The sequence below is a fragment of the Toxotes jaculatrix genome, chromosome 1 (assembly GCF_017976425.1).
Source record: "Toxotes jaculatrix isolate fToxJac2 chromosome 1, fToxJac2.pri, whole genome shotgun sequence".
NCBI classification, from domain to species: domain Eukaryota; kingdom Metazoa; phylum Chordata; class Actinopteri; family Toxotidae; genus Toxotes; species Toxotes jaculatrix.
In genome coordinates, this window is record NC_054394.1 from 4267393 (window position 1) to 4295367 (window position 27975).

General features: G+C 41.0%; 1 protein-coding gene across 2 annotated transcripts; it reads left to right on the top strand.

Moving 5' to 3' along the window:
• Positions 1 to 2356: 2356 nt before the first annotated feature.
• On the top strand, positions 2357 to 19938 carry znf507 (zinc finger protein 507). Of its 2 annotated transcripts, XM_041036477.1 has the most exons (9): positions 2441 to 2452; positions 3474 to 3521; positions 4081 to 6501; positions 9229 to 9346; positions 9481 to 9589; positions 12111 to 12215; positions 13687 to 13821; positions 14855 to 15334; positions 15526 to 19938. In XM_041036477.1, exons 3-9 carry the CDS (start codon positions 4084 to 4086, stop codon positions 15557 to 15559), a joined length of 3399 nt encoding a protein of 1132 aa, XP_040892411.1. In that variant the 5' UTR covers positions 2441 to 2452; positions 3474 to 3521; positions 4081 to 4083; the 3' UTR covers positions 15560 to 19938. The 2 variants fall into 2 exon arrangements, with proteins under 2 accessions (XP_040892403.1, XP_040892411.1); XM_041036469.1 differs by lacking the exon at positions 3474 to 3521 and having other exon boundaries at positions 2357 to 2452.
• The last annotated feature ends 8037 nt before the right edge of the window (positions 19939 to 27975 follow it).

Here is a 27975-nt window from a genome sequence, read left to right on the forward strand (position 1 = left end):
CCAGATTGAAGCGTTATTTTTCATTTTCCTCTGGCGCCTTGGTCTCCATTGGTTCAGATTCAGGTCAGCGAGCTCATCTGTGGACATTTCTTCCTGCTTTTCCTCGGTGGTGTTTTGCTGGGGAGACTGGTTTTCTTCTCTCTTAGCTTTGAGCTTAGTGGAGAGATCAAGGTTGAGCGAAAGCTGTAGGCTGAGCTGAGGTTCCAGCTCCCCCAGTTCTCTCTGCAAAGCCATCTCTTTCTCAGCAGATTTTTCCTGCTCTGTTCTGATCTCCTGTTCCGTCGTCACACGGAGGGTGTCTTGCTCAGCCCTCAAGTTCTCGATCAGGAGCAGGTTCTGTGAGTCTCTCTCTGCATGAGACTTGTGTTCACTCTCAAGCTCACTCTGAAGGTTGTCAGCCTTCTCCTTCACTTTTAGGACCTCAGCTTCATACTATTGTTTTTCCTCCAGGTGTGAAGTTCTCAGTCTCTCAAGTTCTTCTTGAAGATTTTCAGTCAGTTTGGAATCAAAAGCAGGTTTTAAACCTGTTCTGAATGGTGATAGTGGGACAGATCTTGAGTTTACATTTGAAGACATCTGAGATCAGGGATGATTAAAGCATGTCTACACCTGCATCTTTTACTCTAACACACATCTCTGATGGAATAAACTCTTCATCAATCCAGGTGTCTGCACAGGCTGCATGAAAACCAAAGTGTATGTTAACACATCAGGTCTAACTGCCATGATTGTGTATTTGGCTCTTTAGTTATCCATTGAAAACTCACCTGAGAAAACAAATCTGATAAATAAATAAATAAATGGAAACCCACCAACCTTGAGTTGCACATGCATGAAGGAACCACTAGATGTTGACATTAAGCTGTAGATAATGTAGCAGGCCTCCACTGAAAATAACAGCAGCTGGAGGTTTCAGTGGACCACGGTCAGTGGAGTCTGGATTAAATTAAAGTGTAATGTGTACTTGATTTTGCCTTCTCTTCTATGTTGAGGGTGGGCATGTATTTTTTTTTTATCTTCATCTCCACTTCCAAAACAAGTCAGGGATTTTCAGATGTTAGTTTCATTATTATTATTATTATTATACACCAGAATGGGTTCATCCTCAGCTGAGGCAACACACATCTTTATAGGGATAACTGAGAGTGGTCATATTTGAAAGGTTAGAATTTCATATTCACACACATGAATAATGTGGTTTCTGTAATTTTTGTGTAAACTGTATAAAATCATTACACAAATTTTATCAAAATCCATCACCTGGAAACTAGTGGAAATGTGAGAGTGCTCATATACACATACATTTTCAAGTAATTCTGTATTTCTTTGTGTAATTATCTTGTGTATTTGCACCCAGTTTTATTATATTTGAGAAAAAATGGTTAGCCCCTTCAGAGGGTTCTCCCCTCCCTATAAAAACATACTAAAGACTCAACAGATAAAGCTGTCAAACTCTACAAGGGTCTACAGACGGGAACCCATCAGACATGTCATAGGAATATTGACAGAAGCAAATCTCATGAAATGAGTTTACGTGAAACACTCTGCTCACATATGTAAGTCACCACTTTATTAAGATGGTATATTTAAGCTGTCAGAGCCCTCACTCAGGGTCTGATTCAGTTATTACTGCTGCTCACCGTACCCCACATCCTCCAGTTTTGTTATTTATGTTTATTTTATTTTATTTTATTTTATTTTATTTTATTTTATTTTATTTTATTTTATTTTATTTTATTTTATTTGTTGTTGTTGTTACTGTCAGCTCTCCCACTGTATGTGCAAAGGCAAAATTATCAAGGCAAAGTTACAGAATTCTGGTACCAGCTCTGTCCACCTATGCTATCACATGAATGATACACAATGTGAATAGTAATTCAACTAGAAAATGGAAACATGTCATTGTAATAAGCACTGGTTAACAGGGACTCACACAGCAAGGCAATCCAGCAAATAAATAACACAGTCAGTAAGCAGCAGTTGAATGGTTGGATAGTTGGATGGATGGATGGATCAACATATATGCGCACACTGATACACACCATTAATCACTCTCTCCTACCACCGTATCTGCATGACTGCACTCAATGAATTAAATGAGAAATTGTATTAGTAATTTACAGCATAAACGCCTTGCGCACACTTGCGCACACATTTGTCTTTGTAACCACGACATTAGTCGCTGTTTTTGCTAAATCTTTCTCAAAGCCCTGAACGCATCGACGAGAAGCTCGAAAACCCGGAGGTGTGTTTTACGAGCAGCATGTGAAGGCAGCATCAGGCAACATGGTAATTCGTGTCGGCCACCTGACCCAAACTCCGAGTCACGTGACTGATATTCCATCCTCGCCATTTTGCAATGTGGGAGAGAGAGGCCACTTTTTATGGCTAACGAATAAAACAAAGTAGTTTTATGTGGTGAGGACAAAGAGCGCCGGGCCTTTCTGTGTCAGTGAGTATATTTTCATTAAAGTACAGTCACGAGCTTCTCCGTCACTCATTAACAGAAAAGATCATTAAAATGCCCTTGTACAGTAAAGTGAGTAACTGCTAGCACAGTGTGAGACTCGTGTGTGTGTGTGTGTCTTTGAATAGCACACAGCAAGCTGTGAAGCTAACTGCGAAGCTAACAGTGTATGTCCTGCTCCCTTTTACTCAAATTTCGTTCTCCCCTCATATGGAAGTGTCTTTAGTGTCGCAGCAGCTTCAGCATGTCGGCTAACGTTAGCCAGCTGATTTAGTACAGTAGTTATCCGGTGTGTCAGGATGAGTTGTGTTCAGCTTCATTCTACAGAGGAATGAACGTGGATGAAATATTTTTAGATCCTGACATAACAGCTGCTCATCTTAGACTGGTTTGAAGCACATGATGGTGTCCACAGAAAGGCTGCACTGACCGCACTCCACACTCAGCCTCATAAAACTGTGTCAGACGTACTACAGGAGGCCTGGCTTTTATCTTTTCTACTGACAGACTTTAAGTTAGTTGACCATGCGTTGGTTATTTGGCAGATTTACATTGTTCTGGTAAGACGTTTCTAATAGAAAAAGTCTGTTATTGTTGAGTGAATTATTCTTGTATGATAATTTTAGGCCAGCCTCTGTTTAATGTGGTTACCCCTTTCCAAATGTGTGTCCTCTTGCTTTGATGTAGTCATACAGAAGCAGAAGTAGGAAAAAGAGGAACGTGAGTTGTGGTCGGAAAGTGAGAAGGAAGAAAGTGTTGGATTTGCTGAGATGAAGTTATTTCACCCACATGAGATGTGACCATTTCCCTCAGGCTTGGTTTGTAAACAGATGCACATGGTGCACGCGCCTGTAAGCCTGTGTGTTGGGGAGCAGTGGCAGGGCTTCTCATGAATGAGTTAAACTGTCACACTTATTGTGGTGCTCATTTTCTCCACTTCCCTATTCTTCTAAACAGCCAATCCCCTCACTAGACTCTTTGTACATCTTTGTTTTTCCTTCAACAGATGTAAATAGATTGGATTTCTCTGGGTACCCATATAGAAGTTTAACTGGTTTGCGTTTGTCTGTTCTTTTTTTTTTTAATCATTGTAAATTGAATAACTTTGGACTTTGGTTAAGACAAAACAAATAATTAGAAGAAGACACTATGGTCTGTTGCAGAATATGATGGATATTTTTCACTCTCTTCCTGTATTTTATAGAATGAGTCATTAAGTTGGAAAAATATATAGTAACTTTAGACAAATAAACTATACTGACAATAATTGTTAAGAATCATGCACTAAAATAGTGATAGCTGTTGTCCCTCTGAGAACATGAGTCATTAGTAAATTTAAGCCATCAGGTTGGATAGGTAGGCTGTCAGTGTTAATGTCACTCAGTTAGGATATTGAGGATTTTATCTCAAACATACTACTTTTTGTTATAAGAACATCCTATCCTGCGTAAAAATAAACTGATGATTGTCTAAATGCTGTGTCACATTCACCCTGACTGGGATAAAATTCTGAAAAACCAGTATCCATATTAGTTTTAAGGGGACACATCTGTTGAAATACAGTTCATCAACCAGATCACACACTTATTTCTTTGTTCTCTGCTTTCTGCCAGGTCATGGAGGAGATCAGCAATGTAGCTGTACTCATCACACACTCCTCCACTGTCTCCTCTTCCTCTTCTACTCCATCAGCACTGCAGTCCCCCTCTCAAACCCAAAACCAGCAGGAAGTACAGGACACCTCCCACAGTTTTCAACATAAACAAGCTCCTGATTCTCTCATCCAGGTCATTGAGAAGCTCAGTAAAATCGTGGAGAAACGGCCCCAGCGCCGCTGCACCTTGGCAGGACCGAAAAGAGCATTCCAACAGGCCTCCTCTCTACAGGGAGGAGGGGGTGAAGAGGGGGCAAGGCGGAGCAGAGGAGGCTCTCCCAATAAGAAAATTAAGAGGAACTGTAAGGAGCAGGAGAGCATAGAGGTGATGAGATTAGATGGCAGCATAGCTGATGGTGCACTTTCTCCACCCGTGTCAGGTGACAGTAACAACAACAACATCACTTCCACGGTAACAGAGGTAGGCAATGCCAGCAGCAGCAGCAACCACAAGCGGACGGTAACATGCTATCAGTGCAGCCTGTGCCCCTATCTCTCCCAAACGCTGCCTCTGCTGAAAGAGCACCTGAAGCAGCACAATGAGCAGCACAGTGACCTCATCCTCATGTGCTCTGAGTGTCGCTTTACTTCCAGAGACCACGGGCAGCTGGAGGAGCATGTCAGGCTGCACTTTGACAATGGAGGCAACCTGAAGAGGAACTCCACTCAGTTGGATACCTACGCTGAAGGGAAGGAAGAGGTTTTAAGAAAGCAGGATGGGGACTGGACTGGGAGTGGTGGCAGTTTAGGAACCGAGGTCATCAAAGGCTCATTGGACGGTTCCAAGGAGCTACCACAGAAGAAGAAATGGTATAGCTACGAGGAGTATGGATTGTACAGGTGCCTGATCTGCAGCTACGTGTGCAGCCAGCAGCGAATGCTGAAGACCCACGCCTGGAAGCACGCTGGCCTGGTCGACTGCTCTTACCCCATCTTCGAGGATGAAGATGGGGCTCCTACCATGAGAGAGGCCCAGGCTGCAGCCAACACTGCCGCAACCAGAGAGGAAATAGTTGTTCTTTCTCCTGTCCTTCAAGATAAAAGTCTGCAAAAGCTCCCCACTTCCTTCAAGCTGCAGCTCTGTGTGCCATTGGCTGTTGACAATAAACAGAATGTGTTAAATCATCCAGTTGCTAATATCAGTGAAAGTCCAAAAACGGCAGGAGAGGAGGAGGAAAGTGTGTACCCTATCAAAGACCTGACCTCCGAGGAGCCCATGGTGGAGGTGCAGGTGACAACGGAGGCGGAGACCGAGGTTGAGTTAGATAGACATCACGATAGTACCTCTGTCACAGACAGCTTACTGTCATCGGCCCAGAAAATTATCAATAGCAGTCCTAACAGTGCCGGCCACATTAACGTGATTGTAGAGCGCCTTCCTTCAGCTGAGGATTCAGTCATGGCAACTAACCCACTTCTTCTTAGACCAGACGTGGACAGGGCTAAGAGCTTACTGCATGCGGAGGAGGAAGAGCGTGACCACGTGGGAGCTGCGAAGGATGAGGTGCTCCTTGGCTGCAGTGCAGGTGCTACTGACAGGCAGCCGTTAGGAGCTGATATTAAATCCTCTGTCGCTATAAGCAACTCTCCGAGGGATGAAAACATTCCCCCAGCTGGTCGCAAGAGGACGCATTCTGAGTCTCTTCGCCTGCACTCACTGGCTGCTGAGGCTTTGGTAGCTATGCCTATGAGGACCCCTGAATTCCCCACCTCCAGCACCAAGGTAGGAGCGAAGACCATCACAGCCCAGGCACAGAGCCCGAATGTGGGCCAGAAACTGGTAGAAGTGAGCACAGCTGGACAGAAGTCTTCTGACATAGGGACAACAGCTGCTCTCTTGGACTTGGAGCTTCATAGCGGGGGCAGGGAGGAAGAGTTGGGGTCGCTGGACCTCGGGGAGGGAGATGAGGAGGGCCCTGCCACTAAAGCTGGCATCAGCCTTTCACTGCTCACTGTCATTGAAAGACTGAGAGAACGCTCGGACCAGAATGCCTCTGATGAGGACATCTTAAAAGAGCTTCAGGACAATGCACAGTTCCAAAACGGAGCCATGGCCGGCGTGGTCACAGGAAACGGAGCTGGGAGCTACATGCGCACCATCCCAGGAATGGATGGGTTGGTTGCCTCACCTGATGGCGGTCTTGTGGACTACATCCCTGGCAGTGAAAGGCCATACCGATGCCGCTTGTGTCACTACAGCAGCGGCAACAAGGGCTACATTAAACAGCACCTGCGGGTGCACAGGCAGAGGGAGCCGTATCAGTGTCCCATCTGTGAGCACATCGCCTCAGACAGTAAGGATCTGGAGAGCCATATGATCCACCACTGCAAGACCAGGATGTACCAGTGCAAGCAGTGCCCAGATGCCTTCCACTATAAGGTGAGGAGATTTCAACATTCACATACAGCATTTCAATCCTGTTACTTTAATGGTCATATTCATGGTTTTCATCACAGTAGAAGTGCAGGATATGCTGAACCACAAACTGTATGTGGATATTTCCCAGTAAATATAACACTGGCAGAGCAAGTCTTTCTTGTACCACTGTGTAAAAGCCCCCCCCCCCCCACACACACACATGCAGTGTCTAGTTGTTAGTGGGGGGGGGGGATAAGTTTTTGTCCATGTTTCTGTTTAATTTCTTTGGTTGTATTAAGATCGTTGTGGGCCATGTTGCAAATGACTGAGCAGGATTGTTGTAATGGAAATATGGAAATATTTGATTTTTTTTCCATCAGTGTAATGAAGTATCTTGATTTCTGAGGCATTTAATTCAGTGGATTAATGGAATATTTTGTGTAAAATCTTGACTGTGAAGGTTTTTGACTTTTAGACATCAGCAGACACTTTGTGTCCTCCCTGGTGATGCTCTCCGAGCATTCACTGCAGCCACCTCCAGCTCTTCCTTGCTGTGGGCTCTCTCTGCCTTTAGTCTGGTCTTCAGCAGGTGGAGTGCATCTCTATAGGACTGAGATCAGGTGACTGACTCTGCCAGTCAAGGACATTCCTCCTCTTCACCCTGAAAAGTTCTTTGGTTGTTTTGGCTGTATGTTTAGGATCACTGTCCTGCTGAATGATGAACAATGAAATATCATCCAATGAGTTTTGCCTGAACAGGTTCAGGTTTGACTGAACCTGAGCACAGAGTGCTCCTGTAGACCTCTGCATTCATCCTGTTGCCTCTGTCAGCAGTGAAATCATCAATAAATACCACACAAGTCATAACAGAATCAGCACCTGTTTGTTAGATGAGGTGGTGGTGGTGTTGCTAGGTGGTGGTGGGTCACAAGCTGTTCCTTTTTTTTCCCCTCCACACTTTCCTCTCTCCATCATTTTGACAGAGTCTGATTTTTGTTTTATCAGTTTATAGAACTGTGTTCCAGTTCTTTTTGCATGTTTTTACTAATTACAACCTGGCCTTTGTGTTTTTGAGGCTCACCAGGGCTCATGAAGCTTTCTCTACAGGAAAAACATGTCCATCTACATTCTTGAGAGCATTCTTGACTTTCTGTGCCATCTCACAAAGCGGTGTTTCTTTACCATGCAAATGTTTTCCCCGTCACCCACAAGACTTCTGCTCATTGCTCTACCAGGTCGTTTATTGTTTTCTCATTCTCCTGTGTTCACATCTGCCTTTTTTTAGAACATACTCGACTGTTGATTTTGGCAAATCAGTACTCTTTTTCTGGTCATCTCCTTACTTGCCCCTCATCTTGACAGACAACTCCAAGTCTCTACTCTCTCTGAGCCATGTCTGCTCTTTTGTGCATGAACTAATATTGAAATGACACAAAGACGACCAAGAAATACAAAGTAGCCAAGCGTCCAATTACCTTTGAACCCTTACAATTTGGGCACTCTGTATTAAAGGGGCTATAAAGTCCATTATATTGTTTCAGATTAATTGTATAGAGGAATTTATTTATGTTATGTTGTTAGTTAAAATGCCAAACATTGTCTGGCTCCAGCCTCTGAAGTGTGAAGATGTAATGTTGAGTTTTGGGCTTTTGATTGAGGCAGTTTGTGTTAATTGGGCTTCTGGGAAATTATGATGCACATTTTCACGGTTTTATGACATTTTGTGGATGCGAACAATTAAATGAGAACATAATCATCAGGTTAATAAATATTTAAAATACTTATTCATTTCAGCCATATAACATAGGAGGGGACAGGTTTTGAATGGATGACAGCAAAGACCACAGTGTAGTTTAGGTAATATTCTGAGGACACAATAGGTTTTTTTGTGTGTGTTTTTTTAAAATATCTGTGTAGAACATATATTGGAAGATTCATTGTCTTTGCATATGTTTTGTGGTAAGACTGTAATATGCAGGCAGTGGCTTGTATAGAGAAATGGAAATCCAGAAGCTACACAGCTTGGAGCCTGCCTCACTCCTTTTACAGCCCTCTGGCTCTGCCATGGCCTATGGGGTCGTGTCTTGTCCTTGGCTGCTGCTTGTGTTTGCGTCTCCCTTTAGGAATTTACATTACTGCATCAGGGTGCTCCTGGCCAGTCCATCTAGAATGCATGAAAAATACATTCTGGACCATTTGTCATGGCCTAAGAGCCGGGCCGTGACACCTCCTGTCAGAGGTTTTTTGTTTATCAGCAATTCCAAACATTAAAGAAGATGAGTTAAGGCCTATAGAGGCCTTAAATTAGCTGTATGAGTTCCCTGTGTGCAGTGACAGACCTTGTCAGTAAGAGATGTAAGTTTGAAGATCCTGGTGCAGCTCAGCAGTGAAAGTTTGCCTCAGTTTGATGATACAGGCAGAGGAGAAAACTATTGATTCCACTGCTATCGTGGGATTCCAGTCCTGATCTGCAGCAGAGATTATTAAGTTCATCATATTATTCAGCAGATGTGGGAGTTAGGCTATAAGAGAGTTTGTAATTGTGCAGGGTGAAGACTGGCCCACTGCTATGATATCTGCTCCAGAGGTGGCATTAGTGAGTCAGAGGGCCTAATAAACCTGCATGGTGCATCACTGAAGATCACTGCAAGCTGTTTTGAATGTTAACTGCGCACATTATCGTTTCTTTGTGCAGAAATCTTATTGTGTGTGTGTGTGTTTCTGTTTCTCTGCATTGCCTTTACTTAGAGTCAGTTAAGAAATCATGAAAGGGATCACCATAGCTTCAGCGGGGACATGGCAGGTCTCACACCCGTCACTGAAACTGTGGCCACAGTGGAGGAAGCTGAGCGGGTCACAGATGAAGGTAAGATGCTTTTAAGGCTTCATATTTAAACAGCCAGCTGACACTGTCCTCCATCATCAAAATCATAGGGCTCCTGTTGCTGTATGTTTTTTTTTTTTGTTGTTGTTCTCGGTTTCATTTGTGCTCTGTTATAGAATGTCAAATGCAGAAGATGTATAAGTGCGATGTGTGCGACTACACCAGCTCTACGTATGTCGGGGTGAGGAACCACCGGCGCATTCATAACTCTGACAAGCCTTATCGGTGAGTTGTTAAGAAAAGTTGAAGAAATGCACCACTGTCGCCAAAATGCAAGTAGTCATACCGGTACTTGATAACCAGTCCAGAGTTACTGGGTGTCCACAGGTCCTGAATGAAGTCTTAAAATGACTAAACTTCCTAATTAGGAACTATGAGCAATCGGTGTGGGGTTTTGTTTCATTAGCATTTTGAATGAGTTTTAATAACAACAGCTTAAAGTTACAGGAAACTTGATTTAGAATCGTGTTTCCTACATATCTGTGTAGAGGAATTCATGTGATGTTATGTGCACAGCCAGTGATGTTACTGAAAACATCAGATAATCACTAAGAATCCCCAGTGATTTTTATGTATACCAGCTAGATGATGACTCCATGAAATTTTTCTGTGTTGCCCTTTTGGAATAAAAAAAAAAAAGAGAGAGACAAAATGAAGAAAGCATGAAGCTCAGAACTTAATGTATGTTAATAACCTGGAGTTAGTCCCAGAGTGGAACCAGCTTTCAGAAGTCAACTCTAAATCTGAGTCTAAATCTGTTCACACTGGTTTGTAATCAGTTTCTGGTTGGGTGCACGAGGATTAAACCGTGTGAATTATTTAGTATGCATGTAAAAAGTACGTGGAACATAATAAATAATTTACCCAGAGTATATGCTTCATAAATTATGGAGTAAATTTGTGAAAACTCTCCATGTAGTTGTTTTAATCATTTAATGAGCCCTTTCAACACCTATTTGTTTGACTGATGAGTGAATCTGACTTCAGCTTCTCATTTTCACTGAGAGAAAAGCACGTGAGAAGTGAGAAGTTTCCTTTTTTTCATTATGGAATGTATTTCATTAATAAAATTGATCTTCATAGTAATCATAGTAAAAAATCATTTTAAAAGTCCTAAATGTCAGTGTTCTCCATGTACTGTAGATATAATACATCATATTTTTCTTAGCGTGGTTGGGTGTTATTCTTATTACAGCATATATGGTCACAGTGAAATAGGACATGAGAGCAGTTTCAGTGAACAGAGCAAACTGGCTTTGTTCTTGATATTGACTTAAAAGTTTTGGGTTTTGTTTTCTACAACAAAAGAAATGTCAAAATGTCAAATTCAGAGTTTGAAATCTGATCCAGTTGCTCCTTTGTTTGTTTCTGAAAAATGGATGTGTTTTATTGTTTATGTTAGTGGTACATTACATGTAATGTTTAGCTACACTGACAGCACATTAATGAGGCAGACACCAACCTCTGCATTTTTGATTGCGTCTCTTCTCTGCTGCAAATTGGACATAGACGTTTTGTTCATTATTTTGCAGACGTTATCCTGCCTTAACAGGGCTTTAGAATATGTTAAATAAGTTTTTTTTCATGTATATTATAAGTAAAACTTGTCAGCACCAGATTTGAGCAGATAGAACATTGTTTAGAGCTCAGATCCTCTCCTGTGTTTCTGCTGTGTTCACTGAATATTACATTTTTAGTTTTCTCTCAGTTTCAGTTCAGTTCTTCACTTCCTAAATGAGCTAAACAAATACTATAACCTAGCTTTTTATTCACTAACTCCAGTACAACTATGTTTACTACACGGATGTTCATTAGAGAAGGATCCATTAGGTGGCAGTAAGTGCTCAGTAATGCTCGGACCAGCACAGTGATCTCACCGTGTAGGCACAGTCTTACTTTCTCACTCTGTGCCCTTCTTGAGTGTCTCTCCCACACTCTGTATTAGCACTTGGCCTCGCTCGGCGTGAACACATATGGGTGTTTGCGTCAGCTTTCTTAACGGTACACTGTTGCCTGTGCTCTAAGGTCAAATGTACATACAAAAATACACACACATACACATTACAGGGCTTCTCTCTGCTCTGGAAAAGGTCAGGTAGCTAGAATGATCAAGCACTCTGTCAGCCAATGGTAAGAGCAAGAGTTAAGAAATATTGTATGAGCCAGATCTATATATTCCAAGTACATTCAAATAGGTGAAAACAAGGGAACCGTCTAATCTCCTGAGATTCACTCAACAGTCCCTATAGGTAATGCATAATCATATTTGGTATAAATAAAATGAATATAAATAATTATATGTTGTTGAAACAAAGTGTTGTAAGACTGTATCTTTTTCTTCTTCTTTTTTTTTTTGCTTTTTAACTTTTCCTTTGGTCAGATCTGTCTTGTTAATATTCTAGCCCCAGTAACCCTCACATTATAAGGTGCAAATGCATGCATCATGCAGAGCCAGTGGCCCTGAGTGTAGCCTCTGTTTGCAGACCTCGTGTTTGCTTCTGAGCAGCTGAAAAGCCAGTTTCACCTTCCAACCGCAGCATCTGAAGTTCAACAGAGTAGAAAACACTGTGATTTATACTTTTTCTTAAAGTAGCAGTTTCCTCTCTGTTTTGTTGTAAATCCCTGATCTCCCTTCAGGCGACAAGTGTAAAGAAGCAACACGATGACCTCAAAAGCAGGCTTGTTAAACCAGTTGCTCTATCTCCACGTCCTCTCATCTCTCGTCTCTCCTTTTTCCATCTGCCAGGTGTTGTAGCTGTGATTTTGCCACCACCAACATGAACAGTTTAAAGAGCCACATGAGGAGGCACCCTCAGGAGCACCAAGCTGTGCAGCTGCTGGAGCAGTACAGGTGAGAAACATCAAACACACATTGACTACAGAGAGAGATGATAAGAATGACCACTGGACCTCCGGGGCGAGAATGAAGAACTGCTGGGCTTCTGTGACCACATTTGTGCGCTCTCATGGTGCCAACAGGCTGTAGACTTGAGAAACGGGCTTCTGATTGCGATGTTAGTGGTTGGTGGGCGGAGGAAGTGAATGGGGGTGAATACGCAGTCCTTCTTCAAATGTTAAATAACCTGAGCCCTGAGCATGGCACTGATTGCTGATTTCCACTCCACTGAGTACTTGTGCAATTATTATAGTGTCATCAGTGCCCACGACGCTGGAATGCATGTTTCCATACGGAAACGAAATACAGACGGTGCCGTTCTTTGTCCATTAAGGGTAAATAACTCAAGTTATTTAGCACTGCACCTTCATGAAGTCAGGGCGCTTGTTCTGAGTTATTCATTATGGTCAGACAGATTTTTAACAGAACAGAGGACAGAGATATGTCCTGACTTTGAGGACACTTTCACACCTGTAGCACAGTTCATTTGGTCCGGACCAAGAAGAACGTGATTCAGGTCTGGTCTGTTGACACTGGCTTTTTACAAAAAAAAATAAAATAAATTGTTACACAGTGCCCACATGGAAAAAAAAATCATATTCTGGTGAGTGGCAGCCAGTCAGTCTGCACTTCACTGAAAGTGTCTATTTATCTTCTCTGGTGTCAAAAAAGAGAAATAAGTGATTGTGAGCATCATTAGCCCAGACTACAGCTTTTAGTGGTGTCAGGAATTATCTGTGTCTGGGCAGCTGGTCTATCCAGACTAAACCGGTCTGATTACACCTTAAAGATAGGGATGAAAACTAACCATACATGTTCAGGGTATATGGGAGATAAAAATATCATCAAGTGGGCAAAAGTCCCTTTGATATTCTTCATGGTGATCAGGTTCAGTCTGGGCTCAGTCTGTGGTCAGCAGTCTGCTCTGAATGTGAGATTCTTTAGTGTGTGTTTGTAAAAATATTGTAGCAACATCACACCCCAGCCTACTACAATGTTTTAAATGTGAATATCAACGCAGGCTTTCTGAAAACTTGATTTTCTTCTCACCTTTTTTTTTTTTTTAAACAACACAGTCTGTTAATTAACCTGTGGCTGCTGTGGGAAACATGTTTGAGTTCTTTATCCTGAATGTTATTTGATACTTGAAGCATTTGGATAGTTGTTAAAGAAATGATCCATAATTCTTTTAATTTGACTCCACCAGTGGGCTGTAAATCCTATTTCTGCCCTCCACTCTTTGTCTCTGTCTCTCAAGCTTAGTGTACCCTGTGGAGCCTTGAGTCAGGATGATTCCTCTTGATAGAAAGTAGGAGAAGGATTAGTAGAAACTCAGTGCGCATATTAAATCAACTTTGACTTGATCCGCTCTCACTCTGTTACTCATCGTCCCTCCTCTTTATTTCCCATTTCTTCGCCTCTCTAGGTGCTCTCTGTGTGGCTACGTGTGCAGTCACCCTCCGTCACTCAAATCCCACATGTGGAAGCACGCCGGAGACCAGAACTACAACTATGAGCAAGTTAACAAAGCCATTAACGAGGCCATATCCCAGAGCAGTCGGTAAACACATGACCTCAGCTACAGTGGTCTCTGTAGTTTGGGTTTCTTTAAGGTTTTGTTTCTGTACTTGCACATATCTACTGTACATCCACTGGCAATCCTGGAAAAGCTTTAGCTGTATTCAAGGATTGAATACAGCTAAATACAGCTGCTGATGTTTGTTAGAGTAAAAGCCTGAACTGTTAGTGCCACCATCTGTAGTCCCTGGTGTACAAAGTTTAAAGAGTAGCTTTAAATAAAATAAAATGCATTTCATTCATGTGCCCTTTTAGTGAATACAAATTATTTGATTTCTTTGACACTGAATGCAGGTAAGAAAATTCCTAAAGGCTGCTAAATGTAATTGAAACTTGTGGAAATATCCAGTTTATTGTATTTTATTTAAATTATTTAACAGGGACATTTATTGCCCCAGATACAGCTAAAGGCTCGTTTCCATCTGTAGTCCCAGCAGAGGTCACCAAAGACGCACAGGCTGACAAAGTAAAAGATAACAGTCGGTGTGAATGTGGTGAATCAGAGCATTACAGCTTCAAAACAGATACCATAATATTACAGCCAGGAAAAAAAATACACCGGTTCCCAACCAGGGAGTGTATCTAGTTAACTGTCCGGTTTTATTTTCTTAGTAATTCCCACAGGTTATTTGTTGAGTGTCTTTTGCAGCTGCAGTCTCTTCCCAGTGGCCACATTCAGCCGGTGTATTTTCTGACTTTAATAACTACATAAAACAAAAACAGGAAAGAATGTGAAGACAGATCTTTGAAAGAAAGCAGTTCCTCCCGTATGATGGCAACAAGTTTAAACATTTTTTTTAACACAGACTGGATGTGAATATTTGATTAAGATATCACTGGTTGATTTCTCATTTTCCTCAAACCTCTTTCATTATATTTATGGCATCGATGCACTGAGGTTTATATGACGTCTGTCTTTCTCTCTTTTTCCTCAGTGGTCTAACACTTCCCTGAGAGCGAAATTTACAGCTCAGTGGTTTAATTTGGCCTCCTGATGATTCTTTTATTTCCCACAGAGCTCCTCAGAAGCTGTCTGCAGTGCTGGAGTCCGTGGCAGAGCGCCCTGCTGTGGCCCAGCCCTCCAAGGACAAAGTAAAAGGCCCTGTGGAACCAGTGCCAGCACCGACAACAACAACAACAACAGCAGCAGCAGCAGTTGACCTGGCTGTGGACAGGTCAGCGGGCCTCCCCAAACCCACCACAGACCCTTCACAGTGGCCTGGTGAGTCCCCAAGCCCCCAGGGGAAGGACCCTGCACAGCTCCAGTCTCAGGCCCAGAGCCAGCCACGCACGACCCAGGCCCCTGTCCCGGGGCCCAGTATGGAATACTGTGTGCTCTTGTTCTGTTGCTGTATCTGCGGCTTTGAGTCCACCAGTAAAGAGCGGCTGATGGAGCACATGAAGGAGCACGAGGGAGACATCATCAGCATCATTCTCAACAAGGAGCATCAGCAGCAGCAGCAACCAGAAGCACAACCAAGCCTCCAAACAGCAGAGTGAGACCTGTCCTTCCCTCCCTCTCTTTACGTTAACACTGATCCTGTGCTCATACAATGATCTGCTGCCCACAAAAGTATTTCATTATGTTTCTTTACCTCAAGGTGGTTGTGGTGGATGTCAAGGTGTAACCATTTCACGTCTACTGTACCATAGCAGTTAACTGTCATTTCTCATGTTGTGTGATCAGGTCGGTTGTGGCGTCAGAGGGTTCCCGACCGTAAGGCTGCGATAACTACTGTCCAATCCAGACTCTCTGAACAGGTGTGGAGACAAGTGATGAAATGATTTTCTGAGTGGCACATCCTTTGAAAGGAATGTAAAAAAAATAGAACAGTGTTATAAGCTGTTAATATTTGTATCAAATAATTTGACGATAGAGACACAGAGTGTGTCTGTAGGGAAGCGATTCTGATTTCAAGGGACAAACCCGAGCTCTAACCCAAGTTAGATTTTTCACTATACAGGGACAAGTTCATACCTCACAAAACCACACAATCCCTCACCAGAAATGGAAAAATAAAAATAAAAATCACATATTTTCCAGTTTAATTCATATATTGACTATAAGGCAGCTTTTTTATTGCTACTGTAATATTTAATGTATTTAATTTGACACAGTTGAGGCTCTAGCCTTGTTCAGAAGGTACATGTGCAAACTCACCAATGCCTAAAGGCATTTATCACAGCTTGAATATGATTTGATATTTATCAGGTTTTTATGCATGTTAGTTTCCGTTATGCCAGTTTAAAGAGGCAAATGTTTATTGTTATTTGCAGTTTTTGTTTTCTTTTGTTTCTATGAGCGACTGTAATTTTACTTGTTGGATTGTTTATGAAGTCTTTAGAGGAGAAAGAAATAGTTCTCAAAGGAGGCGTGGAAGTTGACGAGCAGAAATTGGTTTTAGACGACTGTAGTCTTGTGGCGACAGAGGTGTTTGGTCATGGCTGAAAAAGAAATGGAATGATTAAAAGGGAAGTTAGCATAGGCAGGGCTGTTATTTCAATTGTATGGTGCCTAGATACATAAAAGCAGGAAAACGATGTAATGAATCAGACACACCTGTTGTCACTTGATTGTGGTGCTAGGCACACTTTAATAGTTGTCATTGAAGGCATAGTCCGTTTTTTATAGCCCATTCAATTTATGATGTATATATTAACATTTTATAATAATTATTACTCTCTTTTTTTGTCAGTGTTTTTAAAATACAGACTTTCTAGTGTCAAACTCGACTTGAAATGACTGCTGTCCCAGCTAAAATACTTGCCTGAAATAAGAAGACCTGGAAAATAAAGTTTGGAAGGTCACATGTGTTTGAGGTTTCTTGGCATAGTCGACCCATGTCCTCTCATGTGACTGACCAGACCAGAAACAGGAGTGTGAGATAATTACTGCAGAGCTGATGTTAAAAACACTCAACCTGGTACAGTGATAAAAATGTAGGCTTCATGCTCACATGTTCACTGTGATGGGTTGGTTTTCGCTGTCTGGAGATTTTTTTTTTTTTCATACAGAATAAATGTCAGCAAACAGCTTTTTTATTCTGAAAGGAGAAAAATTGAAACTAATCACCCAGAAACATGTTAGGAACAACCAAAATACGTCTCGCACTTTAATGTTCATTCATGTCAGACTAACTGTGCCATTCATTCGGGAAACAAAATAATAAATAAATAAATAAATAAAATGGGGTGCTTTCGTGTGGGTAACTATAGAGCCTTACAGGAGAACATTTCTGTTTCTGCTGCAGTTTTTGCCCAAAAACTTAGCGATTTCATTTCAAGAATTTGAAATTAACAGAAAATTCAGTTAGATTGAAGTCAAGGCTTATTCTCTTAATCCCAACAGTCTTCTAATGTATCGTGTAGTTCTGTCATGCAGAGCACACCATGTCACGTTCGTGTTCATTCATCAGTATGCCATCCCCTTCCTTCCATCCACACAGACAGAGCTGAGGAAATTAAGATAAAATGGAATATCCATAATTCATACCCACCCACCACCGCCCTGCCTTACATAACAACTTGAAATTGTGTCTGCACGTGCTTGTGTAGCATAGTGGAAAAAACGAAATTAAATCTCTATCTCAAAGACCTGTTACCTGGCCTGGAATTCTCATTATCGTAGCAGATAATTATTGTCTGGCTTTTAATTTACAATCCTTCGTGGCAGAACTAAAGACCGCTCACATGTCTGACTGAGAAAAATATAACACGAAAGTGAGGCTTCTGTGTCTCCTCCCATCTCATTAACTCACAGACACACCCCGCCCCCCTCCGTTACATGAGATCCTCCATTAATGGCTCGTAATGACTGAGTTCCATCAGTGAATAAATGAAAGCTGCTTTAAAGGAATAATTCTGCTTAACCTGGATTTTATTTTCAGTCTTTTGTCAGTCATTTCTGTGGGCCAATAACACTCAGCACTCACCGGGGGAATTTCGGAGTAGGGCTGCCCCTTTTTCAGGAAAAAATGTTTGAACTAATTTTGTAGTAACATGTCGTTCTCTTCGATAAATTCAGATAAATTCCACGTTCTAAACTATGTTGTAAAACTGATGGTTCGTTCATTTCACTGTTCCTCCGCTGCCTCACTAATGCGACATACTGACATTATTGTAAGGCTGTTCTATGTAACAACCAGCAGCCTTACCTTTATCCACTTTTTTTAATCTGTGGTGTTAAATCTAAAATGCTTTACTTCTCAGATGATTTGGTGTGATGATTATCTGTGCAGCGTGGCTCACTAGTTTTCTCCAGATTGTGTTAATATAGAAAACAATAACAGCCCAGCCTACAACTACTTAGACAAACTTCATTGGTAAAACCAAAGGTGAACAAAGTGTCTGTTGTACAGTTGTGAGCACACACAGTTTTCCTTTGCAATCAGAGATGCCGCATATCTGGGTCCAGGCCCAGGTCGTGGGGGCTACTGTCTCCCAGCTGACAATGCACTGAAGTCCTATGGCACCTCCCACAGGTGGTGGGCCCCCACTCTGGGTGCAGCCTGGAGTGGGGTGCAAACCCACAACCCTGAGACTGAGTCTCATGCTCTACCAGCTGAGCTAACCGGGCGGTGCAGTCAGAGATTATCAACAATATTTTGGGTGCACTCCTTTTCTTCTTTTGCTTTTGATACAAATAAAGTTTTGATAATCTGGCTCAGCTGTTAGTTTGTAATTTAACAACTTGTCTATTTTTTTTTCTTGCCCCAGCTAGCGATATGTTTTTGTTATTGTCAGCAAATCCTGTGAAAGGACCAAAGCCGACAACATGTTAGGACGTCTGTCAATAATTTCCATCTTTCCTACCCCATTTAGAACAATAGCCCAAAGCTATTCATTAAACATTTATGAAAACCTGCCATAAACACTTTCTGAAAAGGTTTAGCAAATGTCAGGCAGAAAGGCTGTAAATTGTGCATTTACTGGGGACTATTTTTAGCCGTGCATTAATTCACATTTGGTGCGTTACAGAGTGTGAGCAGCAGCAGGGTGGTGCATGTGGGATTGACTCAAATCAGAGGCATGTCATCCAGTGCAACAGTGTGGGCTCATTGATGTGTTTTTTTGCCTTTGTTTAACAGTGAGTGCAGAAAGAGGCAGAAAACACGGGAGGAGAGAAATGATGTATTTTAGTTATCTTTTTTTTTTTTTTTTTTTTTATTTTGACAGAAAACCAGGCAGTGCAGTGTCAGCCAGAGCTGGAAAATTTTACAAGTAGTTAGGGACTATCCCTGTTCACTATAGTTACACTTTCCTCAGTCAGTTATAATTTATGCCACAACTACAGAAACATAAATCTGTGCCATGTTAGATCATTTGAAAGCAATAAGCTCTGACTGTCATTGAAAGAATTGTCTTTTGTTGTGGTTTATTGTGCCTTTTAGTTTCGAGGTATTATTTGTTTTGAAGCTAGAATTTTGACCTTTCTGCCAAACCTTGAGTCAAATATCTAAATATTCTAGTGAGAGACCCAGATTTTATTTTAACAGTCATTGTTATTGAAGTGGGATTGAAAACCTTGATCCCCTCAGCAGATTTTCCATGGAGACAAATCTATATTTTCTTTTTATTTAGCGGTTTGGGTGGACAACAAACAACAACAAACCAAGTCTGTGAAACAGCCCTTTCATATATTATTATGAGCTATTTTACCTAGTAAAGACTTGGTACTGTATTTTAAATTTATAGTACCAAGATATGTACATATTGTAGATTAATACTGCAGAACCTAAAAACTTACTTTTTTTTTTATAAAGATGTATTTTAATGATCTGATTTCAAAAAACAAAAGAGAAAAACAATGCAAAAAAAAGTTTTAGATTAAATCTGGGTTCTGTTCTTATTTACTCAGTCTGTTTTGAGCTAAACACAGCAAAATGAGCCGCGTGCGTTAAACCAAAGGAGGTGAAAACATATAACATGTCTGTCCTGATCAGTGTATTTTTACTCATATTCAATTTTGTATTGGGGGTTCGTCATGGAATTGTCTTGGACAGCAGTGTGAGGTCTGCTTTATGTTTATTTATTTTTAGAGCATCATCTGCAGTATTATGTCACTACTTTGCAATTGTATTTTTGGTAATAAAGACTGAGTAATAAAAAACTGTGGTCATATTTGTGAGGTAAGGAGCTGCACTATATATGTATACTTTTAAACGTTTTTAGAATAGGAATCAGGAATAACTTTGTATGTGGCTGCATAGTCAAAGTTGACATATCAGATTGAGTGAAAGTGCTGAAAGGAATTCAAGTGTAAATGTGAGTTATCAGTTGAGCTGGTTGGTGTCAGCTGAGGTGGAAGTCCTGAAAGGAATTCCTACCAGTTCAACTGAATGAACTGAATGAAAATGTCAGTTGAAAGTATTGAAGTGTGAGCGCTGACAGATAAACTACAAATTAAAGTCAGTCAGTCTGTCAGTTCATGTGTAGGTGCTAAATGCAGTTGGAGCAGCAGTTGAAGAGTAAAAGATAAAAGCATTTGACGCAGGAAAAAGAAAAAAAAAAACAAAACAACCCTGCTGTCTGGTTGTTGGTGTACAGTACTTTTTAGAAGTTAAAATGAGACGTCCAAAGTACAATGGGCCTGCCATGCTTTTCTCTTCCTTAGCATCAACTGTGGGGCCAATAAATGAAGCAGTTCTATGTCTCTGCAAAACCTGCTCATTGAATAGTGTTATAAAACTGTCTTGTAGAAGACAAGACTTTATGAGACTGTATGAGAAAACATGTTCCTCCTTGCTGTTTCTTTGCACAACAATACCACAGGAGTGAGTGAGCTTTTGTCTTTCAAGAAGGCTTTGCTATTTTACTGGAAAACTTTTCAAAGTAGGCTTAGGGTTAGGGGTCCAGAAAACACCGCATTACACTGCTATTGAAGGCTGTTTGCAAGGTTAACATTAAATTAAACGTTTTAGATACATAGGGGAAAGAATTCAGCTGCATATAAAGCAGAGCTTTTATAAGGCTTCTTGGAAAACTATTCAGAAATCAGTAGGTGTATACATCCACTACCGTATTCAAGCTGAAAAAACAAATCTTTACATTCATGCAGTTTTTTTTTCTTATAATTTCTTATGAATTATGATAACTCAAGGTCCAGCAGTGCAGTGATAAGCCGAGCTAGTATTGCCATGTACCATGACTTCACACACATGCATAGACATATACACCCACATGCACATTTTGAAAGAAAAAATAGCCTGTTTCTGTAATCCCTTTCGCTTTTACACGAAACCAACAGCACAAGCAGGGGGAAAAAAATCATACCCTTCTTTTCTTTAAAGGATCAAGTTTGCCACCTAAACCTTTTAAGGGCCCACCATGAAAGTGGAGATCAGGGCCAAAATATATATATATATAAATATATATGAAATAAGGCAAAGAAAGAAACGAGGGTGAAGATAGGGTGAGTAGCTGGAGATACTCTAGAATCAGTTCAGGGGACTCTGCTTTTCGACTTGGTCAATGGTTAATTCCCAGATTTCTTTACTCTATGAACCTTGTTTTGTGTTACAGTGAGTGAAAAAGGAAAAGGATTTTCAATCCCATGCCGGCTAAAGGGAGTCAGATTGGGCACACTGGGAGAGAGGAGGGTTATCTTTAATGGCCCATCTTCCTGCAGTCTTACTCCCATGCTTTGGATGACAAGACTTAGAGAAATGAAAGGAGGGAGGAAGGAAGAGGATGAATTTAGACTGGGTCTCTGTATGCCCTGCAACAAAATGATTCCAGCTAAAGGGCCAAATTCAGAGAGTACAGCCATTAAACAATCTGTTTTCTTCTCCAATAATCCTTCTTTCCCGCAAGAGCCCAGCCAATTTATTTTCATAAATCTCTTTGATAATCTCCAGGTCTTTCATGTCAGCCCTTGCACATACTCTCTGTCCTTTCCATCTGAATGCCCTGAGCATCCTCCCACTTGACCTGTTTGCTGTCTCAAAGGCACTCGTCAACACAGTGCAGTTTGTGAATGTCTTTCATTGATTGAATTGATCTCTTTGGTGTGGTGGTTTGGGTTGTTGTTCTTATGGACGTGTAGATGAAAGAGAGAAAAGGAACATTTAAAGGAGAAATCACAAACCACAGTGTGAACAGTTTCCACAGGGGCTATGGAAACTGTCTGTCTGCGAATTAGCATTTGTTTCCCGAAAAACACATTCACCTCCATTGTATAGGGGTGAAGGCAGAAATGTCAATTGATGGTTATCTCAACCTGGACACACATAAAAGAAAAACAGTCAGGATAGATGTCATACCGTAGCATAATATATACACAACATGTTTTCCTTGCTCTTCAATCTGGCACTGGTGTTTCAGATCAGTTGGATATGATGGTTCCTACAAAATACCACCACAGTTTCCTCCCTATATGATGCTGCAGTTTGTACCACGTATAAGCTTTTCAGCATCAGAATAATCCTCTGCCTTCAAATGTTAACTTCAAACATGTTTATGGCAGGATTGTTTCCGCTAGCGGTGTTTAAACTGCACGACCTACTGTGTTTGAACAATGGCAATAAACCAGTAATGTATGTCTGAAAATTCTGCTCAGAGCTAAATCACCATATTGTTCAATATTATAGAAACATCTCAGCAGCAGTCGAGTACTATTTCTCCACAGAGGAAGAAAGAAATTCAAAGAGAACATAGAAGGGAAGAGACCTTGTTTAAACATTTAAGTTATATCTTTTTTCAAAGGTTGGCAACTGAGTAAAGAGAAGGAGCAGAAGCAGGATAACATAGCAATGCAGTAACAGTAATAGTAATTTCTCAAAAGGCAGCCACAGCCAAAATAAACCACCAGGCCGTGCGGGAAATCAGTTCCAGTTTCGATGTGAATTTTTCCTAATTTGATGTTTCGATGGCTGCACCCACCATCTGCTCAGGATGGTCTGTGACAAAATGAGAGTGAAACAGATGAGTGAGTGTCCAGTCACACAAAGAGAGGTAAAAGCACATACACACAAACTGGACAATACGTATAAGTATGATGTGGTGTTTGTGATGTAGTGTTTCAACAGCTCTTAGGTACAAACAAAGAGAGCTGAGTCGTACTTTGTGAGAGCTGCTTTTTTATCATTGTGCCCAATGTTCACTCCCTGAAGAAGGTGCACTTCTTTTTTTCCATTGTATGGTGGGTGACAACCAATATTAAGGTGCATTACAGTGCACCTTCTATTTTGGTCAGTCAGTTTACATGGCCAGCCTCACTGTTGTGGTCCAGTCAAAAAGAAAAAAAAAGAATGATGAGGCTCTTGGAACGGAACAGATAGGGCTCCCTTCAAAGAGGTGTAATTCCCATCACTATTGTACTGCCAAAATCCACAAGTGCAAACAAGATCTACACTCTCTTGTGTGTATATCTGTATCTCTATTTATTATGTTAATACTGGCAGTGTGAATTTCTTTGCCTACACTTACATTTTACCAAAATAAAAAAAATGTACAAATAACTACAGGGACTTAAGTTAAAAAACTAATTATCAGCATTTTATCAAAATGAATATCAACAATAGAGGGACCATCAGACAGAGCTCAGACAAACACAATGCTCGGGGTAAGATTTTGCAGATATTCAGGTCATGTCAGTTTTATTTTGTAAAGCTCCAAATCACAACAGAAGTTATCTCCGGGCACTTTTCATGTAGAACTGGTATGTGTGGTTTGTCCAACTGGTCTTGCAGTACTTAGCTGTCCAAGACAGCATTTCCACTTGACCAGTTATATGTAGATCTCCTTCATATGTCAATGAAGATTGCAATATGGTAGATCTGAGCTATATTTTGAACTTTCACATGACACAGAATGACCTTTCACATGCACATGCTGTCACTGGAAACGGAAGCGAGATTTTCAGCATACATTGCATGCTGGGGAAGAACTCCATTTGAGTTATTTGCAGTTTCCAATGTTGCACTGGACCCATCTTCAGATTGAAACTTGTGCCTCCAGCATTCTATTTCTTGTCCTACTGTTTCTGGGTCACGTAGGTCTTCATGGTACCACTTGAACAGCTCTTCCTCTCTTTCCTCTGTGAGCTTCTTCAAAGACTTTAGTACCAAATAAGCTGCAAGCATTGCAGGCTTATTCCTTTCAGAAAACCTCTCAGCCAGCTCATTTGTTTTATGATCTACAAAAGGGTAGAAGAGATGTATCTGGTAATGGTCCTCCACTCTGTGGATATGCATGACCTCTAGATTCGCTTTACTGCTGTTCTGTGCCTGGCTGGGATAACATCAATGGAGTTGGCCAGTGCTGAGGCTTTTTGAACACGGCCTGAATCCTTGCTCATTCCTTTGGTTGGCTAATTTCTCGCTTCCTCATATACTGCGAGTATGTCCAAGTTTGTAGCCTACAGCAGTTTGGTGGGAGGCTGCATGTAACCCAGCACTTTGCTAGCCATTACTGCTGTAACAATGGTCTCGAATTATTCCATACTATGCAGGAGAGTACTGGCCTTTCTAGAGAAATTTTTTTCTGTCTCCATAGCCTCCAAAACATAATGTAGAGCAGTTCCCAGGGGCTGATTTTTTATTTCATCTTTTTTTTTTAAATCTAATTGTATTTAAATTCAAATGTTTAGATCTATAGATCCCAGTGATCCCAAAGGTGTTCTACTGGATTCAGATCTGTTGACTGGGGAACCAGAAACCAGTGTGAAACTACTTTAGCTTTGTGACATGGAGCATTATCTTGCTGGAAGTAGCCATTAGAAGATGGTGAACTGTGGCCATAAAGGGATGAACATGGTCAGCAACAATACTCAGACACACTGTGACATTCAGACCATGACTGATTGGTATTAAGGCCCAAAGTGAACCAAGAAAACATTCCCCACACCATCACACCACCACCACCACCAGCCTGGACTGTTGACACAAGGCCATGGATTCACGCTGTTGATGCCTAATTCTGACCCTACCATCTGCAGCCTCAGCAGAAATCCAGATCCATCAGACCAGGCTACATTTTCCAGTCCTTGACTGTCCTGTTTTGTTGAGCCTGTGTCCACTACAGCCCCAGATCTCTGTTCTTGACTGACAGGACTGGAACCTGATGTGGTCTCTGCTGTTGTAGTCCAGCCACCTCAAGGTTGGACATGTTGGACATGTATCACTCGGAGATGTTTTTCTGCTCACCACAGTTATGGTTGTTACCGTAGCCTTTCAAACCAGCCTGTCTGGCTCCAAGAATCATGCCATTGTCAAAGTCACTGAGTTCACATTTTTTTCTCCTTTGTGATGTTTGAACATTGACTGAAGCATTACCTGAAGCTCCTGACCTGTATTTGTGTGATTTTATGAATTGCACATGATTTTCTGTATGGATAAGTACATGAATAAGCTGCACGGTTCTGATTTTCCTACTGAATAATTGTGCTGTGTGGATGTTAACACAACATATCAAACAAAGCAGCACATTAAACTTTTCACATGTGGCTTGAACCAAATGAGACGAGCTCTAGGAAGGACTGTAGCCTGTAGCTCATTATCCTTTTCCTAGCTACTGTACCTTGGCCTCATCTTTCCCCAGGTGGCCTCCTCTGGTTTTGCAACATGAAGAGATCAGTGAAAGGGACTAGTCTTTCCATAACCAGAATATGGTCCTCTTCTAGATCAAAAAAGTCAGGAAGGGAGACAGCAGCAGATCTCCTATGTTATTCAGCTCCAACTGCTGCTTTTAGCGGCTGACCTCATCAGTGACCACATACACCTTTTCATTCTGAACCTGGAGGAAAAAAATGCATGCTATGTTTTGCATGGGTTGATAAATAGCAAGGACATGTCATGAAAACTACAAGACTAAAGACCTCGAAAAGAGAAGTTACCTTTCTGATTATTTTCTGGCATATGCACAAGGGTCAGTCCATTCAAACAGAGATGAGACATGTTCATAGTCTGCATGAACAGAAGACAATCTTGCAAGGTCGGATGGCAGCCTTCATAGGCCAAAAATCATACAGGTTTGAAGCAGTTTTCTCAGGAGTTACATCTTTCCCATGGCCTGGCCTTGGCTCGCAGAGAGTGTGTTTCTGTACAGATAAAAGATAATTAGATCCTGTGCAGGAAGAGAAATAGTCCCACTAAGGTGTGCATCGTTATTCTCTCCCATAAGCAGTGTCAGCAAAACTTGGATATCAGTACATGAAAGTCACACAGGATTAATATGAAAAATGAAATTTCCACTACAGGGAGAGAGAACAAGAAATAAAATTTGTTCTTAAGACTTAATGGCAGGGGCGTAGCCCCAAAATCTGGTCTGCATACACATGCAGTCTCAGTGAGCCCCTTTGCCCTTTTAATAATCCATGTCCACATCTGTACAAATAACTGAAGTTCATTTATATTTTATTGTTAGTTTGTTGACTAACACTGCTCACTGGAAACTCATAAAATTACTGTTTTGAGGTGAAGCTAATAGAAGTTACAATGCTAAACAGGATAATACAGCAACAAATTTAGCTCCACAGGTAGAGGGAAATGACCTGTGATATCAAAAAACAACAGCTGACAGCACAGGTTAAACATAAAAGCATAACGTTTGCATAACTCTATGGTTGTTGAACTGTTTGCTGCAGCACAGGTTAAGAGAGATCTGTGGTACTCAGTATTTATGCTGGACCAAATAACTTCTGGGTGTGATAGAATGAGTGGAGTGGAGTGGAGTGGATTAGTATTATACTACACAGATTATTCAAAGTTTGGTTGCAAGAAAGTGTAAATTTGTGGAGGTATGAATTTTTGAAAATGAAAGATTCTTTGTTTAGGTAAGAAAAATAATTTGACTTTTGTAAAACTTACTGCAACAACTATTTACATGAATACATGTCACAAATAATCTTTAGGGTTTCAGTACAAACTCCAACCCAGTCCAGTGAAAAATAAGTGATTGGTAAGGCTTACAAATAATCGCAGAGATGATGAAATTTAGCTCTGAGGGCAAGAGTTCAAAAATTCATGAATGAAAGTATTTGGGGTAGAACTACGGGATTTTGCAAGGTCCCATGAGTTTAATAGAAGTTCTTACATGAATTTTGTTCAAGAAAATCCATGATGTGAACTGGGAAGCCCAAGATGAGTTGGAATGAAATTCCTCTTCATTCCGTATAAACAGAAATCTAATCTCTGGGTTGGTGCTTCCATCCTCAGCTCCTCCTGTTCATGTGTCAAAGTGTCCTTAGGCAAAACAGTGAACCCAAAGTTGCTCCTGATGCTCAGGCCAGTGTCTTGTGGGGCAGCTGCATCACCATCAGTGTGTGTGTGTGTGTGTGTGAATGGGTGAACGAGAGGCAAAATTGTATAGCAACTAGTGCCTTTTTACCTAAATGGTACAACTAGTCTATATAAATACAGTCCATTTAACATTTAACTAAATAAAAAAAGTAACATGACTGGCCTTTTACTTGTTTTGATGACTTTAATCCCTCTAATATTTCTTTGTGTTTTCCTTGTTCTCTATTCCTTGTTTCCTATGTCCTATACAGCCATAGACATTTTCCTTTTAGAATTCACCCTCCCACCATGTAGGACACTTTGGCCTTGGTCGTGCTATTTTAGGTGTATTTTGTCTGTAATAAAAAATGGTTTTCTTCTGATTCCATCTGTGCAAAGCATTTCAGATCAACATATCACTGCAACAGGTGTTGACACCGAATTGGTTGAGTGTTGTGTTTATGGCTCCAGTGTGTTGAAGTGGTCTGCATACAGAGGGTGTAGTCCCTTTTTTTTAATGACAATAAATAAATAAGTAAATAAATAAATAAAAATAAAAAAAAGTCAAAACAAAACGAAACAGAAAACCACCATGGTTGTGCCACTGTTTTTTCAGTATCTCTTTCATTTTGAGTTTAAGTTTGTAAAATTTCAAAGTAGAAAAGGGTTATGACTGTAAGCAAACTTTTTTTTTGTTTTGAGTACTTTATTTTCGGGCTTGTGCGAAGGAAAAATGGGGCTGATGTGGTAACCGTGTAACCCATCCAGAGACATTATTAGTGTCTCCTCCAGCGCACGTCTTACAACTCAAAACTCCTGCCTTTTACAAAAAGTGATATTTCTGCGCTTTTATTTTGAAGGCAGGCTCTCCTGTGTTCCGGTATTGTCCCGTGGTTTGGTTAAACCCAGTGCGGTAAGAA

Bases quoted from the DNA above. Each gene is read 5' to 3' on its own strand.
- znf507 (XM_041036469.1), top strand. From the start codon at position 4,084: ATGGAGGAGATCAGCAATGTAGCTGTACTCATCACACACTCCTCCACT. The intron at 13,822-14,854 runs GTAAACACATGA...TATTTCCCACAG, and splicing joins GCCATATCCCAGAGCAGTCG to AGCTCCTCAGAAGCTGTCTG. The intron at 15,335-15,525 runs GTGAGACCTGTC...TTGTGTGATCAG, and splicing joins CCAAGCCTCCAAACAGCAGA to GTCGGTTGTGGCGTCAGAGG.